Raw genomic sequence first — 17,221 nt, 5'->3', positions numbered from 1 at the left:
ATCCTGTGTATTTATACCTACCAAAACCTTTTGTAATTTCTCTCAAAATTCAGTAATGGTGCACTTTTTTTGCGTTATATCAGCAAATAGGATGACATCTGATTTACCTAGACAAGCAGTCCAGATTTCTTCAAGGAAGAGTTACATGACAGCTGTCACGTTTGGACTTGTGAGCCACCCTTTTATGTTCAGCCCAGCAGGAAACAAAGTTTAAGTGCTGATGAGGTGCAGCTAAGTTGCAGTTGCTCGTCCTAAGTTGTAACTTTCTGCATTGAAAGTAGAATGGCAACCGAAACCTCTGGAATTCCAGGAACGGAGAGTAATTCACTTGAGGCTAAACTGACATCTTGAAGATGTGTTTTGTGTCAGGCCAGACATCCTTGTCTGCAAAAATTACTGATTTTTTTGTTGCTATCTAATCAGCTTCTGAAGGAGGAATGGGATTAGGAGCTTGTGTGACTTCCTGTTAGATACTTCCTTGGTCAACTCGTTGTTTGCTGTGTCCACCCATTGTTAGTATTTGTGGGTCCTGAAATCCATAGTTAGCCTGGAAAAAGGAAATGTTATCGAATAGGAAATTTTCTTCCTTGAAGAGAGGTTGAATTAGATATTTCATACCTAACAAGAGATAAGAAATATGATAATTGATCTCCTGTGTCTAATGTAACTTTCAACAAATGTTGTGTATTTCAAATGACTGTTTGGTTACCTTGGTTACTTACCTTGCAAAATCTTTGAAAATACTTTAAACTCTAAATCACCACAGAAGTAAAATATAGGATATTGTGTAACGTACTAATCTCAGCACCACCATTTTTAGTTCACAAGGGATTGGGAATTTTTCTCTTTGTTCTCAAGAGAGGGTAGTTAGCCAGAACTCTGATGGACATGGTCAGAGTAATACTTAGCAGGCATAAAACTGTTGCAGTTGGATGTTGGTTAGGTGCTTCAGCCACCTACAGAGTATATAAGACAATGCTGGTCTTCCTTGTCTCAAAACAACTGAGCAATGTCAAAGTTGTTGACAAGAATCATTGTGGCTGTAGCAGACACCTGTTTTTTAGTTTTCAGAGTAGATTCCATTAACACTGATGTCATTTGTGGGGTTTGGGTGTTTTTTTTCTTTGCCTCAGGGTCCATTGTAAAACCTCCTAGCGCGCTGGCAAGAAGCAGTAGCTTGTGTCGCTCAAGACGCAATGTTGTGCCATCATCTCCACAGTCTCAACAGGCTTTGCACTTCCCTGACCCTGACATCCTTTCCGTGTCAAGCTGCCCTGCTCTTTATCGAACTGAAGAGGAGGAGGAAGCCATTTACTTCTCTGCTGACAAACAATGGTATGGAGACTAGCAAACAGCACTTGGAACACTGATAGGATTATTTATGACTATCAGTGCAGAATTAGAGGTTGAACTGAACCAAAAGTTGAGTTCTACTCTGCTGTGTGTATGTAAGTAGCTAGCATGTCATATGAAATTATTGTTGCAATCCAGGGTGCACTGAACTAACCCTGATTCTCCATTACAATATGTTACTGGCTTTTACATCGGAAACTAGGATCAAAAGCAATGTCAGCTACTGGGCGAAGAGAAGATGGATGGTAACACAATTCTTACAGCATGTTGAGCGTGTACCTACTCTTGTTACATGGCCTCATAGGAAAAGGTTAAATTCCTTTTGGAAGGAGCAAATGAGCTTGTTGAAAGGTAGGGACACTTGTCCTGAAGAAATTTTTTGCATACAATGGGCTTAAATCTCCTTTGATTTCATAAATTCTTTGATTTTATGCACCAGCAAAATAGTTTTTGTTCCTTGAAGTGAGATACAAATGACTGATTCTGGGCAGATCCTGATGCCTACCAAAACAAGATCACAGAATTAATTACCTTAAGTTTTCATAATCAAGTGGTTTAATGGTGCTTCATTATGTCTCTATTATTATGATACAACTGTATCTCCAGTTAGTAAAAATGTAAAAAAAAAATAATTTTAATTAAGACAGATGAGGGAAAGAATCTATCTGCAAAAGCAGAGGAGTATGCAGTTATATATGGTGATTTTCTTTAATCTTTATATACAGTAAATTGCAGGTATTGTAAGTTAAAACTTTAAACTTAATTTTTTTTGTCAGCTCATTGCTGAGGAAAACTGTGGGTGGTGTGTCGAAGCTAGTGGTATTGATTCTAAATTGTTTTCCTTTTTAACTGTATAAAGGAAATGGTTTGATGTTTCTCCTTTTCTTTGCTCTGACTCAGGGAAGTACAGGAAACAGGTTCAGAATGTGACTCCTTTAGTTCATCCATTGGAAGGAAGCAGTCTCCTCCATCAAGTCTTGAGATGTACCAGACACTCTCTCCTCAGAAGGCATCCCGGGAAGAACTCTCACTGGAGGAATCATCTACGGGAGACTCCTCTTCTCTAACTGCAGATATTTCCAGGGGTTCTCCTGACTGCGTAGTAGGCATGGCAGAAACTAAGAGCATGATCTTTAGTCCTGCAAGCAAAGTGTATAATGGAATACTGGAGAAGTCCTGCAGCATGAACCAGCTTTCAAGTGGGATCCTAGTCTCGAAGCCTCGTCACACCTCTTGTTCCTCAGCCAGCAGCGACAGTAAACCTAACCATGAAGCCTCTTCTGTCCCTAGGATAAGTAGTATCCCACAGGACCTGTATCAAAATGGTGAAAAAAGCAAAAAGCCATCGAAAATAAAAAGCCTCTTTAAGAAGAAATGCAAGTGAGGTGGGCAGAATAAACCTACAGTAATGTTACAAAAACTCTATTTTTTTAAAACCTTAGGAATGTAATTCCATTTGAGCATTCCAGGCTGGATGCCCTAATGGAATGCTCAGTAGGTCAACTCTGTTGAACTGACTCTACTGTCAAAGATCATGCCAGCTGTCAAAGAGAAATCATTAAAAAGTTCAGACAGTTTACAGTCATTTCTGCCTATTTATTTCTGGGTTTTTAGTTTATTCATAAACCTTTTTTAAGCCACTTTGGACTTCTAAGCTTTAATGGACTAGTAAGCCTTCTTGGGCTTGCCAAAGTTTCTTGTTTACCAGAGCATCTTCTTATCTTTCCATAGAGCTAGGACATTTATCTACTGGACTTAAGAAAAAAAAAAGTAGAATGAATTGAATTGCACTACTACTTTCCAGACTGGAAAAGTCTCTCTGCAAGTGAAACTGACTTATAAGTAACTGAGAAGATGGATCTTTTCACTTTTAGATCTTTTGGCATTTTTAAGTAGAACTTAGGATTTCTAATTGACTTGATTTCTGGAAATGGAAATGCCACGCTTTTATTATGGGAAGCTTTGTCAGATGCATTTATTATTAGAATGGGTCAAGTCCTGCTGTAAATATCATGTTTTTCCCAGGACTTTCACTGTGATTTTACTTCACTGCAGGCTGTATGATAAAATATATAGATAATTTAACAAGAGAAAAGGCTCTTGATTCCTTATGCAAGTGATGGATATGAAACTTGATGGAGGACTGAAAATCCCCTCTTAAACGAGGGGGGATAGTAGCTTTTGTTTACAGACTGACAGATAATGGACATTTGATTTGTAAAAGTTTGTACTGTGGTAAAGATGATAAATTGGAAACATTATTGTGCTTGGGAATGTTCCAATTTTAGCTGATGCTTGTTTCAGAGGTCCTGTTTATTGAAAGCTGTTGTAGGCTACATTGCTTATGCTTCCTGCTGTGTGTAAGTTATTATATTTTTTTGGATTAGCTATTAATGTCTTAATGTCCTCCTTTTGTAAGATTTCATACACTTTATTTTTGTATAGTTTGAAGATTTAGCTGTTCAGACATGTCTGAAGTAAATGGTATAATTTTATAATGCATACTGTTATACTAACTCATAATTTTAGATATAAAGGTGAGACTCTAGACATGCTTCAGATAAGTAGTTTTTATGTTAAGTAAGCTTTTATAGGGAGAGATGAAATTACTATGGGATAACAAAGAAGCCTTCTTAGGGAAACAGTAGCTAGTTGTTCAAAAACTTTTTTTTAACACTTGGAAACCACAAATGTACTGCTTGAGTAACAGTGCCTTTTATTCAGTTTATCTGAAAAATGTTAATACTGAGCAAGAATTTCTTTTGAGGTACGTTCCAAAGAAATATTTCTTGCTCTAGTGAACACAAGCAAATTATCCAGTGATAACTAAATAGTTTCAGCTCTTCCATAGGGGTATGCTAGTTGCCTCAGTAACAGCTGCCGCTGCCAGTGACCTGTGATTAGGGGCTCACTCCTTGCCAATATGTACATGCTGTACTGCATGAAATAATTAATTCACTGACTGCCCGAACTGTCTGCTAGTGAGTAGCCTTCAACAAAACCTGTAGTTAATTAAAATTGATGCATTATTTTCCTTTCATTTTCTATTTAGATTCCACTGTACATAATTGATGTTAGTTGTGTCCTTGTGAAGTGGTGAAGTTAACGGAGGCATTTACTTTGGCCAGTGAAACAGAAGAGGAGGACCATTAGGGATGCATTTCAAAGTGTTTGACAGTCTCTGGACCACAATCCAAAGGATGTAGCAGGCTCCTTATCTGATTTAACAAGTGGGAGCGATAGCTTTGGAAATAAGGGACATAGACTACCCAAACCCTGGGAAGAAATCCAAGGGTGGCCATGCTTTAAACACTGCTCCCCCAAGAGATGTGAAGTTCTGCTAACCAAGATTTATAGCTTACATAGGCCCTTAAAGACTGGATGGAGACTTTACATGTGCATGTGAATACCTTAAAAGTCTTGGAGCATCAATGTATTCTTTAAGAGAACAGAAAGCATCCATCTAGAGTTTTACTGTCTAACAAAGAATGATTGAATATTGTATATACAGAAAAGAAGCATAGAGGAAATCAAATATTCGGTAACATTTGGAGAAGAGATGAATGAGAATAGAAAATAATAAGAACATGATATTGTTCCATTCTTCTCTGAGTCATCAAACTGAACAACTATAGCTGCAAAACAGTCTTACAAGGTAACATGTCTGTGAACAAAGATTGTACACTCCGTACATGTTAGATTGTCAAAAAGCAGTGATGCAGAAAGATGTGCCGTCAGAGGTAACCATCTCAATGCTAAGTCTTTGGAGTAGTAGTTAAAAAGCCTGATACAGTAACTGAACATGTAAAAGGGAAATTGTGTAAAAAAAATAGGGAGCTTTGCCTCGAAAAGTAGCACAGGGAAGACCGCTACTAGAAAAGCATTTAGTTTTGATGTCTACACTTGAAAATGTTATAGCAATAATTGATTTCAAAGCAAGATCTGCAGCTGGAGAATGGATCTTGCAGTGTGAGGTTTGAGGAACTCTGGCTCTATCACAACCAAAGAAGATGAGGGAGCATTCTGATACTGAAAAGTAAATATTTACAAATGAAAAGAAATCTAGTACTCTGGAGTGAGTAGAGAGCATTGCTTAAACCTAACATTGAAGTCATGCAAACTCAAATTCTGAGAAGCCAAAACAGACAAGTTCAGTTCTATATAGTATGTATAACTAAAAATTAGAGTAGCGGAAGTAGTTGACTTATTGGCTTTGAATCCTAAAAAACTGTTAAGTATCTTTTCAAAGTGCATAATTCAATGCAGCTTAAGCAAAAAATGTCTTGGTGTTGTACAAACAAATCAAATGAGATTATCATAATGATAAATTTTGGCTTCAAAATGGCTTCCCAAACCTTTGGAACAAAGACTGCTCTCAACACTCAGTTTGTCACCAGCTGTCCTGTATCTTTATAGTAGCTACTTTAAAAAACAAACCACTTTTTGAGTACGTAAAGGTAAATCTAATAAAACTAAAAGCTCGAGTTAATATGATAGAGTAGTGAGCATTGTATGTTGAAGTGTGGACTGTAATTAATTTGGAGATCATAGAGCCTTTTTTCCATTATTTTAATGCAGCCCTTATACATCTTGCTACCTAAATCTGTTTAAATTCTAAATGACTTGCATTGTGTCTAATGTGGCTACTGCAGAAGTGCACTTCAAACCTTTAGCATCCTTTATTGCACTAAAATTTCTATTCCACTAAAATTATTTGGCATCTGATGAGGTAAAGAAGGATTTCCTGAGCCTCATGCGAAGCTGTATATGAGAAGGAGATGTTGTGTTGAAATGTTGTGTTGACTCGAAGGAGGATCTTCAATGGCAAACATCAAATCCAAACTTAAAGTTGGAGTACCTGGCATATATCAACATCTCAGAAGTGAGGAGATGTGCTTTAAAAGGTCCTCCAAGGTTTTCCTCTGCTTGATTAATGATGTAATTTTTTGAACTGGCTGGTAGTCAGTGAGTCCACCCAGTAGTACAACGACTAGGATTTCTGTAAGACATGTCAGTCATCTTAGACACAATCTTCTAGTGTCATCAGCCTTAAGTGGCTAAGGACTTTGTAAGCTCTCAGTTCGGCCTTGTTGTGATCAGCCTGTTTGAGGTTTTTTATAGCTAAAATTCATGTTCTGAGAACTGCTGGTGAGTTTGAAATAGATGATGGGGATACTTTCTTGCTTAAATATTATGTTGAAACTTTCATCAGAACAGGGCCCCCTTGTGGACACTGCCCAAAAAGTTTTTCCCTGAAGAGGTTACCATTTAAGTCTTTAATCTATGATAGGAACTGTCAAATATGTGGTTCTTATATTCAGGAAGTATACTGGCGATTTGGTGGGGGGGAGAGGCAGGGGACCCAAACCTCCATAGCTGAACAAAGACAAACCTTTCTATAATTATTTTTGAAGCTTACGTGACTTTTATAAAAGTAGAAAAACTTCAGAAAGGGCATTCCTGGTTGCTTACAGTCAACTCTGAGATTAAAACGGTTAATTCTTTTTCCTCAGTCAGTGTTGGAATTTAACTTAAAATTACACTTTGTCAGTTCCAGTCGCATCAGTACCCTTTTATCACACTACTTCACTGATACTTCACTGAAGGGTAACGGATTCCCCTTCACCTTCTGATGGGCACTTTGCCGAAATGAGGAAAATGTATAGATTCTCCATCTTAGTCAAGGTTATAATGTTAAGAATACACTTTCTCATTTGGCGGGCAGTGAGATGGTAATAAATCCAAGGAGACTTGACTCCTCTTTGCCTCATGATGTTTATGGATGCCATCCTGAGTTAGACATTAATTTTACAACTAGCTGAAAGCCTGCAAAGATAAAATTAATTAGAAATTGAAACTTCCAAGATTTTGGCTTTTTGCTTCTAAATATATGGGAAAACAGTTTGCACAGACAAAGATAAGCTCTAATTAGTACTACTTACACAATCAGCTTTTAGAGTTTCAGGATAGTTTCATTCCATTTCCAAGATACATTACTGGAGAAGGATTGCTGCCTTAATTTTATAATGTATGTAAAGAAGCATTTATTTTGAAAACAGGAGAGAACATCGTAAATAAACCTGATTGCTTAACTTCAAATCTTTTTTGAAGCCAAGAAAAGAAATTTCTGGTTCATGGACCTTTTTACTATTTGTTTATCTACATGTACAATATGCTAAATAGGATGAACATAGTTTTCTTATCTGTTCCAGTTGCGCTAACTGAAGTGATGGGTTATTATCTTGTGTTTGAAACACTGCTTGGTTAGAATTGCTCTAGGCATTTTAATCCTGGATGTTGCATCTTCAATGAATAGTGGTTAAGCCTACTAAGGATGCATGATTCTAGGTGCTGGCAATTTTTTCTACTAGTGACTCTTGAAACAAAAAAAGGCTTTTACCAATAGTTTTGACTGCCTGCCAGCATGTAAATGTTTAGGTCACAGCTCTTTGAGCTTTAGTAGCCAGGTCAACAGTGTCGTCATGCATTTTCAACAGATGTCTTTCCCTTCTGGCCTCATTGAGATGGTGCTGATCTGAAACTCTGCTTAGTTCTCTAAGTCTTAAACAGACTCACTGGTTCATATAAATTGTAACAGTTACCTTTAAACTGTTATTCCCAGTTTACCTTGCATCTGACATTACTTAAGCAAGATGGCTGTACTTATCAGCCCACTTTTCTTTCAGAAATAAAATGGAACAATAATAAGATGTGTTCCTTTGTTTCTCTACTACTGTGAATCCTAAGTTTACCAGATTTGGAGAGTATGTGTGTCTGTTTTTACTGTTTTTCCGAAAGGAGAAGTGGGAAGATTGGTCTCTGCTTAGATGTTAAGGAAAGTATATTTGAGTAGAATAATAAGAAATTCCTCTTGCTTGTCCCATAGGATGAAAAAGAGTGCAGAGATCTTTAGTTTTCTGACTTGAACAGATGAAACATGCTTACAACTGAGGTTGCTGGAGATGCAAGGTGCATTCCATCGTGAAACTTTCAGATCAGTGGTTCTTCTCTTTTCCAAGAATCAAACTTTCTTCTTTGGAAGTATTCTGTAGGGCATTGCTTTGATTATTTCTATTCCATTTTGTAGCCAGCATTAAATTTGGTAGTTCAAGCATTAAGTTAGATGTTTGCCAGATCTTGGAGTAGTTTTCGATAATGATTTCTGAAGTGTATCTTAAGCTGATTTTGATTTAGTATGTACTGATGACATCTGAATTAAGATTTCCTGCCTCCCCTCCCCCCCCCACTGCCCTCCCCCCTATTCCTTTTATTTTAATTCTGCGCAGTTCTTTGTGACCTCTCTACTGTTACAAAAGCACATAGCTACTGATAGTTGATTCATGTTCACATTTACAATACAGGACATTTTTCAGCTGAGAATTGCTAATAGATAAGTGGTAGAAATTTGCTTTTTAAGGACTAGATCATGATTGAATATCTCTGCAAAAAGGTTGCTGTACTTCACTTGGACTAGGTATGGCACTGACTCTGCAATTTGTGCGTGAGTAGTAAGATTCTTTCTTAATTTCTGATTCATTTGTTTCTTAGTTCTATCTCGTTAACTGAATTGTCTAAATTATTTCCACTCTAAATTAATTTAAAATTAAGGTGTCCAGTCCTACAAAAATCAGTCTTCAACTGTCAGCCATCAGTCCATTCTTACTGAAATAAGTGAAAACTAGTCTTCTGCCGAAACATCTATCTTGAGCACTTGTGCTATTTTTTTTAACTTGTTAGATGATAAAATAGGTTCCTGGAAGTCCCCAAGTAGGAGGTAGAGAACCTTCTTAAGTGATCCAGATAACCTGTGTTCATCAGCTTTCAAATCCCTCTCTCATAAGACTGAGTCTCCCCAGATGAATGCAGAGCTACTTACTGCTTGGAACTTTGTAGTTAATTGTATTTGGCTATTAAAATAACTTGCATGTGTGTTATGTATACTAGCTTTTCAATAGCTGACGAGTTATGGGAGATCTTGGGGGTTTGTTTAAAAAGTTGATGTTTAAAAACAAAGCAAAACGACTCAGAGATGAGAAACATGCCAGATTGTTGACTAACTTGAACCAATAAACATCCCAACTTTTGGTCTAAAAATTTTTAAGTTGTTCTTAATGAAATTAATTGGATGGCTTCTGTGTTTTCACACTGTTCTCCTGCAAACAACAATAATTAAAAAATAAAACACCCTATATTTCAGCAAGGCTGTTTGGGAGATGTGCCTTGCCATGTTGTTCTTTTTTATTTAAAAAAGATTGAATGGTAGTGAATATTCAACATATTAGTGTCTGAGTGAAAGATCAGCAGAACTGGAATATTTGCATTGCTTTTTAATTTCAGTTTCATAAAAATGTAGATGTCTGCATAAAGCCTGTCATTTGATCTAGGTGTGTTTCAATGTTATAGCAAGAACAGGACCAAGATGAGTAAACGTGCACAATTTAAATCTTAAAGTATTCTACTGTTTTGGGAAGGTATGTTGTCCTCCATGCAAATTCTGCTCTTCCTCTATTTGCTCTTAGCTACTGTTTGTTTTCTTTAGCTAAACTAAAATAAGAAACAAAGCCCTGAGACTGACTAATTTCTCTAATATATACACACTGTACTTGCTTTTAACTTCATCTACTGCATGTTGTTAATGCTGTACACAAATGCAGTCGGAGTATTTCTTTGGTGTTGTACAGCATGATGCATTTCATTCCCCTTTCTAGTTTACCTTCCATTAGGTATATATTGCTTTACAACTGGAAGAAACTGAGTTTTGGGAATTGAATCATTGTTTGCATTTAAAAAAATCATTTTTCTGTGAGTCTTATGAGAAATGTCCTGCTTGGAGAGTCTCAGACAGTATTTCCCTGTTTATTCATGTTGTTTTTTTGCTTTATTTCATAAATGGATATTGATTTCTGATGTGTTGTTACACTAATGTTGAATAAATCTGACTTCCATTTTGAAAAGTGAAACTGTGTTAGTGAAAAATGTTATATAACATAATTCATCATAGACTGCTTCCTAGAGTATATAAACTTCATTGATTTTTATTTATTTATTTACTCTAAACTTGGGATAGATTTTGTTCTGCTTAGGACTATGGCCAGCATTTCTTTGCCTACCATGTTATATAAAAGTTTGACAATGGTAGTACTGGGAAAGGAAAGGCAGAGACAGTTTTGGTAGTTAGGGTGCTACAGTTAGGATCATAACACACATCGAAATAATGCATGGCATTGCAATTTAGAGCATGAAGATCAGTTTGAGAACCTGTGGTTCTCTGCCAAAAAAGAGTCCTTGTTCATTATTTAATATTTCTTTTAACTTGTAGCAGCTCTGAGAAGGAAGAAACAGTAGCTGTACATAAAGAATAGCTTATTAAAAAGTGGCTTCTCTTGCAACCAGTGCTGCAAACTGGACACTTTGCTTCTAAAGTTCCATCTAAGTGAATGTGACAAGATTGCAGTAAGATAAGTGTATGAATGGCAATACAGGAGGGGAACACGGGGTCATTCTAAATCAAGTGTAGAGATCATAAAGTGCAAAATAAAGTTATTTTTACTGGGGGCGAGGGGGAATCTCAGGCTTATGTAGATTCCCCTATACTCCCAAATTATAGTGGTCTAAGATGGTCCACTTCAGAAGCAATAAATATTTGGTCTGTGTGAGATACTTACCTGCTTCACTTGAGGGTTGTTCTTAATATCCTTGATTAAATAGCTTTGTTTTTCTATGCTAATAGAAAAACCTGTAGGCTGGCAGAGCCTAACTCAAGGCTTTTATAAGTCCTACCAGCTACCTGGCTACATCTTCAGAAACCTAGGTACCTTTCACTGTTGGGGCCTACCATTCATTTCTCCTGTGAATTGTGATTGAGCTATTATAGCATAGCTTATTTAAAAAAAAAAAAAAAAAAAAAAGTCTTGTTTTACTTACTTTAATGCTTGGCACCCAGGCAAGTGAAACACAGAGCCTTCTAATCCCATAGGATATTACTGGACTGTTAATTCACAGTTTCAGCAAACTGAGATTCAGTCACTGAGGTTAGATTTTTTTTTTTTTTCTTTCTAGATGAACTACTTCTACTTTGGATTAAAGTCCATTTCCTTAATCTGTCGAATTTTGTCAGAAGCACCTTGACTTTTGATGAAAGTTAAAGTAAAGTGAAAGTTGATGACAGCTAATGCATCCCCAGTAAGCAACAAGCAAAGGTCTTCTGAAAGTTGACTTTTTTTAATAAGGGTCACTGTACACTTTAAAAGATTGTGCATTCGTAAGTCTAGGCATTGCTGAATTGTTCAGTCAATAAGGTTTGCTGCAACTGTGTAGTGTTTCTGCTTTGATGTTTAAAAAACTTCATTTGAGAAACTTCAAATAGGAAAGAATGCATCCTTTTAAGACAGTTTTTCAGTGTAAAATAGCTTAATATAGCAGTTAGAGTCGTGGAGGTGTTTTTTAGGTTTTTTTGTTTGTTTGGTAAGCTGCTCAACTCATTGTTCCCAGCAGCTATCTTGACATGAAGCTGTTTCGTAGTGAATTTTACTTTATTTTTGTTTTTTGTAATGCAGAGAAGAATTTCTGCTGTCCAATTTATGGCCTTAAGTGTACCTCTGCAACCTTAGTTATCTAAATTGGGCCTGGGATACCTCTGTTACTCTGCGGTTATCGGCATACCTCCTTATATCACAGGCAAACAGAGGTCAAAGTTTTTATTGGAACTTTGTTTTGTTGAGCCCAGAGTACTTCACAGCAAGAGACTCTTGGCAGATCTGGCCAGAGCCATGGTGCATTGCTGGGGCTCGCTGAGGCAAGCTGCTGTAGCTGCTCAGTGTCATCGGTAAGCATACTGGTTTCACTGAAGTACTGCAAGATTCTCATTCAGTATTCAGATTCTCAGAATATTGAGGCTTTTTCTGTCTAAATCAAGGCAATATAAATTAAAAAAAAACCTTGAAGTAGCTCTAGCTACTACTATCTCTAGTCAGGTTATTTTCTTGAGAAGAAGAATTAATATTACTCTGTTTTTCAACAGCCCAAAGTAGTGAATAAAGGTATTTGCCTCTTTCAAGGAGCTACAAAAAATAATGCTCATGACAACAGCCAGGAGTTGAGAAACTAAAAGTGGTAATATGCAGACTATTTGTGTAGCTGACAGGAGCAGCGAAAGTGCCTAAGGTTGCACGTTAGATTTATCACTATTAATTTCATTGATGATGGGGAAGATAGGATGTAGGATGAACAGTAAAGGAAGCAAAAAAAAAAAAAAAAATCTATGCTAGTAACGCTAAGCTAGATAAATGTAAATAAATGTAAATGGATGACTTGATGATTAGCTTTATGAATGTATGTTAGAAATTTCAACTACTTGGTCCCCAGAATGTTCTAGATGGAGTTTAGAACTCGGGAAAGAGACTTGGTAGCCCAAGCTAGAATTCAGTGTTGAGCTGCTGTCAACAACTCAAACATGCAAGATGTCAGGATTGGAATGAAGTGTATAGTAAGTACAGTAATATCTAGAATACAGCTAGTTGCTGTACAAGGTAATCATTAGCTGCCATGATGGTAATTTCTCTTAAAGGAGATAATTTTGCTCTTCTAACATCTTGAATCATATTGAGACAAGTAAGGTACCCTTCAGCAACATTTGGCCCCATTTTCATCCCCATTTGTTGAACAGCATTAGAACAAGCTGAAAGGAAAACCGAACTGGCTTCCTCCACGTCTGAAGAGGCACTTGAGCTTCAGAGCCTTCACTGATAGCATTGAATGGTAATAACTTGAGGAATATCTGGAGCTGCTTTTATTTAAAAATAAATGACTGATTTTCTATCCTGCAGGAGCCCTGTAAAGGGGAGTTGCACAAAAGCAGAAACTCTTGCTGGTGTTTTTTCTAAACATAGTCACAGACCATGTATTTACCAGGTCCTGCTTCTTAATATATAGTAGACTTACAGTTCTGCTGTTGCTTATGCTCTCTCCCTGTTTTTATCTAGAGCTATTGAAATTACATTTTCCCTGTATAGTATAAGACCTCCAGTAACATGTCCTCATTCATTACTTTCTCTAGATTCTTTCAGATACCCTCTTCCAAACTGGGGAAGAGTATTTGCCCCATCTGGTTACCTGCCATACACATTTGTAGATAAAAGGTAGTCTACTTTGGTCTACTTTGGTTCAGTCACCTGCCTTTTGTCTTCTGCCAGATCTTGCAATATTCCTGTGGCACCAAACTGTTCTGCTGAGATTTGTATGGAAATAATTCAGTTTTACTTGGCACTAATTTGCTGTAACTGCAAAGGCTATTTTGAACTTGTATCTACTGTAGTTAAGAATACTCAAGTGCCCTATTTTCCAGGGGAGCTCAGACAAATCTGTTATCAAAGAGCTGTGATTGATTTTGTTGCATTACAACCAAACATTAATTTTCTTCTTTTGCTCCAGAGGGAGAAGGGGGCGTATGTTTTCCATCCCTTTAAAAAGGCTCTTTGTCTGCAAGCACTGTGTAAGCTGGCATATGTTAAATTCTGAACATCAGTGGGAAAGGCAGCACTGTAATTCACACATTTTGATTTGATGGCTAGGTCACAAATATGCTAACGTTCAACTTGGTGATTATCGCTGCTCCTTTTCTCAAGGGAAAATTAGTATGCACGCTTGAGGATGGCTTCTTTTCAAAGAGTAATATAAACTAGGAAGGCAGTTCAATTTCTTGTTTGTGAAAAAACCTTTTAATGGTTGCTATATTCCCTGTCTGGGAAAAGTCAAACGTTGATTCCAACAGAGACTTGGAAATTAAACAAATGATTTCTTCACTTATGTGCAGCCTGAACTCTTCTGAAAGACTAGTTGTTTCCTTATTTTCTTGAGAGTCTTGCACTGGTGAATTATTTTTCCAGTGCTGCACTCATTATATAACACATTCATAATCTGCTTAATGGAAGCCTTAGGGAAATCTGTGTCTCCTAACAGTAGATGCTTTTCTAAGCAAGAAATGAGGCAATGAACAAATTTCACTTGTTACAGCATAAATATAGTTCATAGGTATCCTAGCTATGGAGAAAGGCATGAGCTGGTTATTTATTATAAGAGTCTTCTCTGAGTCTAAAGTAGAACCAGAAACGCTAGAAGTAACCCAAGCAGAGGAAGGCCTCAGAGAAAATGATAAATCTCTATAAAATATGCTTGAAAAAAGCTGTTCCTGTCACTTTAGTTCCTAGAAAGCAGCAGTTGCAGACTCCACTTCTTAGATTACTGAACTGACTGACCTCAGTGAAATGACTTCAGATTAATTTGGCTTGGATTTGGGAAGCCATACAGTGGATGGGTATTCTTACTGCGTTTGCTTTATTTCTTTATACTGTCATTTTGAAAAATTGTTGCATGGTTTGTCTATTTCTTGCAGCAGCTATACTTTAACTCTTGTTAAAGCTCCTGTTAATGGCATTGTCAGGAACTTCCACTTAACAAGTCTAGATTGTGTAATTTGTTGCTTTGAGAGGATTGGTAAATTCATAGAGGCCTGCTCTTGTCCCTGAAGTTTTAATGTTTTTTGTGGTGACCAAGCAGCAAAGGACACTTGCTTTGATCAATACTCTACTATAGGCTGTAGTTAGCGGGACCAATGGAAAAATTGGGACACAAGGAAGAATCAAGAATTCAAGTATCGAATCTGTATTACTCTTGAGGAAAATATTGTTAGAATGTGAATCTAAAAACAGAAGCCTCCCTGAATTTTTAAAGTTAACGATTATGGACACTGGAAGGCTTTGCCAACACCTGTGTCTTTAAGTTAGTATTCTTAAGATAGTATCCTTCTATTAATTTGAAGCACTTAAATGGTGCTACATCAACTTGCCAGCTACGAATTATAACTCATGCCAGTTAATTTGGAAGAAAATACTCACGGTAAATGTCTTTCAATAAAATTATTACTAATATTACACTTCTGCCACTATCTCCAGTAGCATGGTATCAAGGGCAGCTGTAACTACCAAGTTCTTGCTAAATCATGCTGGAAGTGCAACAGAAACTTAAATTTTTGAATTTTTATTTAAAGATGTTCTCAATAGCACTATAAAATGGATTCTAGAAATACATAGTAAATGGCTTTTGTGTATGAAACTGCACTTTCTTTATAGTACAAGAATATGACTTTCTTATTGCTTTGTATGCTCTACTCCATTGCAAATCGTTTATCTGTCATCTTCAGTGAAAACAAGGTGATATGATGTTTTCCTTTATTTCTGTTTCTTTTGATGGTAAAACACAGCAGCAATGTCTCACTCAACTGTTGGCAACAAGTTTGCTTCATGAAACTTTACACAGCCCTCTTCATCTTATGTGATAATGGCTCTTTTTCTGCCTGGGAAATTACAAAACTAAAGACCTTTCAAAGCTGCTTTTAATGAACCACTAGGACTTGGTTCTTTTCTGTTTCAACAGCCAGACAAAGCAGTAACCCCCAGCTGAGCTTTCCCAGGGCACTCCAAGTCAGTATTTGATCACTCTGCCTAGGCTGTTACTGATTATGCTTTGTCCATTTTGAGACTCTTGCCTGATAGGCTCCACCCTAGAGCAACTCAGTTGGATTCAGCCTAATGAAATAGCTACTACCTTGCATGGCAAGTTTCACAGCAATAAGATAGAGGAGAAAAAGATTTTTCTTAACAGAAATTCCTGTTGCTTGCTCTCAAGTCAACTTCAGCTAAAATGTTTAATTTTTATATGTAGTTTCTATAGCTAAGTGTCAATAAAATTCCCACTAACACCTTAGAGTAGTGAATCTTTCAAGTGAAATGATTCCTTCTGTTGTTTTTTGGCTCTTCAAAGGAGGTTATCAACAAAGGCAGTACATTTGGATCTGTATTTCAATGAATCCAAATAGATAACACATTTGGATTACATTTCAGACAGGAGGTTAAGATCTAGTTCTGATTCATGTACTCTGTAACTTTTAATTCGACACCTGAATTGCTCTGTAAGATGAGGATAATAGTGACCCGCTTTCTACAGGAGGTTGAATGAATGTTAAGCTTCTGTTAATTAAAAGTACTGGTCTGAGTTCTAGATATTACTAGTAATTCGGCAGATTAAGAGATGAAACTATTCTGAGAGCTAAGCATTTTCTCTTGCAAAGAGAAGTCTTGATGTTTAAAGCTATGTGCAACTCTGCTCCATCTTTCAAGATACTAACCTATCCCTTTGCACAAAAAAAAAAAAAAGAAGGAAGTAAAAAGAAAGCTCTGGAAAGAGTATAAAATAAAAAGCATGTTTGACCTTCCTTGATCTGAAACAAGGAATGTTACAAAGTGACAGATGGAGAGGGAGGAAGAAAAGGAAATGTACTGAGAATGTAAAGTGTAAGTGGTCCAGAAACGTCACAGAGACTGAGGTTTTTCAACAGTGCTCTGTATTTATTTCACAGCTGTGTTGATGTTTACTCTGAAAATCTGTCTAAATTAGTGGAGTGTACACAAACAAAAATAAGGATTGTCCAGGCCTTTTCTGTCATTACTGCTAATAAGCTTTAAATGTTAACACACATGTACTATGCTAATGCATAGTCTCCACTTTTGGAGTTTGTGTTGCTTTTCCTAGAAAAGAGCCTTGCAGCTTGACTTCCTTGGTATGCAACATGCGTGATAGGCCCATGAAACCTTCCAAAAGTATTCTGAAATTTTACTCTGGGTGAGATATCTGGCTCAACTTGCTGAGGAACTGCAGTTAGCTTGTGTTTCCTGAGAATGCCTGTAACAATTTCTGATCTCTTTCCTTGTATTGATTTATAAATATATGGAGGATTCAATCTCCCCTTCATATCTTTATTCAGCCACCACAACATGGATCACAGAACGGCTGAGGTTGGAAGGAACCTTTGCAA

General features: G+C 36.9%; 1 protein-coding gene across 6 annotated transcripts in view; it reads left to right on the top strand.

The window, feature by feature from the left end:
• STIM2 (stromal interaction molecule 2) overlaps positions 1 to 3,901 on the top strand; it is a 72,706-nt gene extending 68,805 nt beyond the window's left edge. For 5 of the 6 annotated variants that reach the window (XM_068943230.1, XM_068943229.1, XM_068943227.1 and 2 more), the window contains 2 exons: positions 1,134 to 1,335; positions 2,254 to 3,901. In XM_068943230.1, coding sequence (XP_068799331.1) covers positions 1,134 to 1,335; positions 2,254 to 2,737 — 686 coding nt within the window. In that variant the 3' untranslated portion in view covers positions 2,738 to 3,901. Of the gene's footprint in view, positions 1 to 1,133; positions 1,336 to 1,555; positions 1,705 to 2,253 lie in introns of all 6 variants that reach the window. The other variant, XM_068943231.1, reaches the window with a different exon arrangement.
• The last annotated feature ends 13,320 nt before the right edge of the window (positions 3,902 to 17,221 follow it).

The sequence above is a fragment of the Struthio camelus genome, chromosome 4 (genome assembly GCF_040807025.1).
Source record: "Struthio camelus isolate bStrCam1 chromosome 4, bStrCam1.hap1, whole genome shotgun sequence".
NCBI classification, from domain to species: Eukaryota; Metazoa; Chordata; class Aves; order Struthioniformes; family Struthionidae; genus Struthio; species Struthio camelus.
This window is presented reverse-complemented; position numbering and strand designations above follow the sequence as displayed.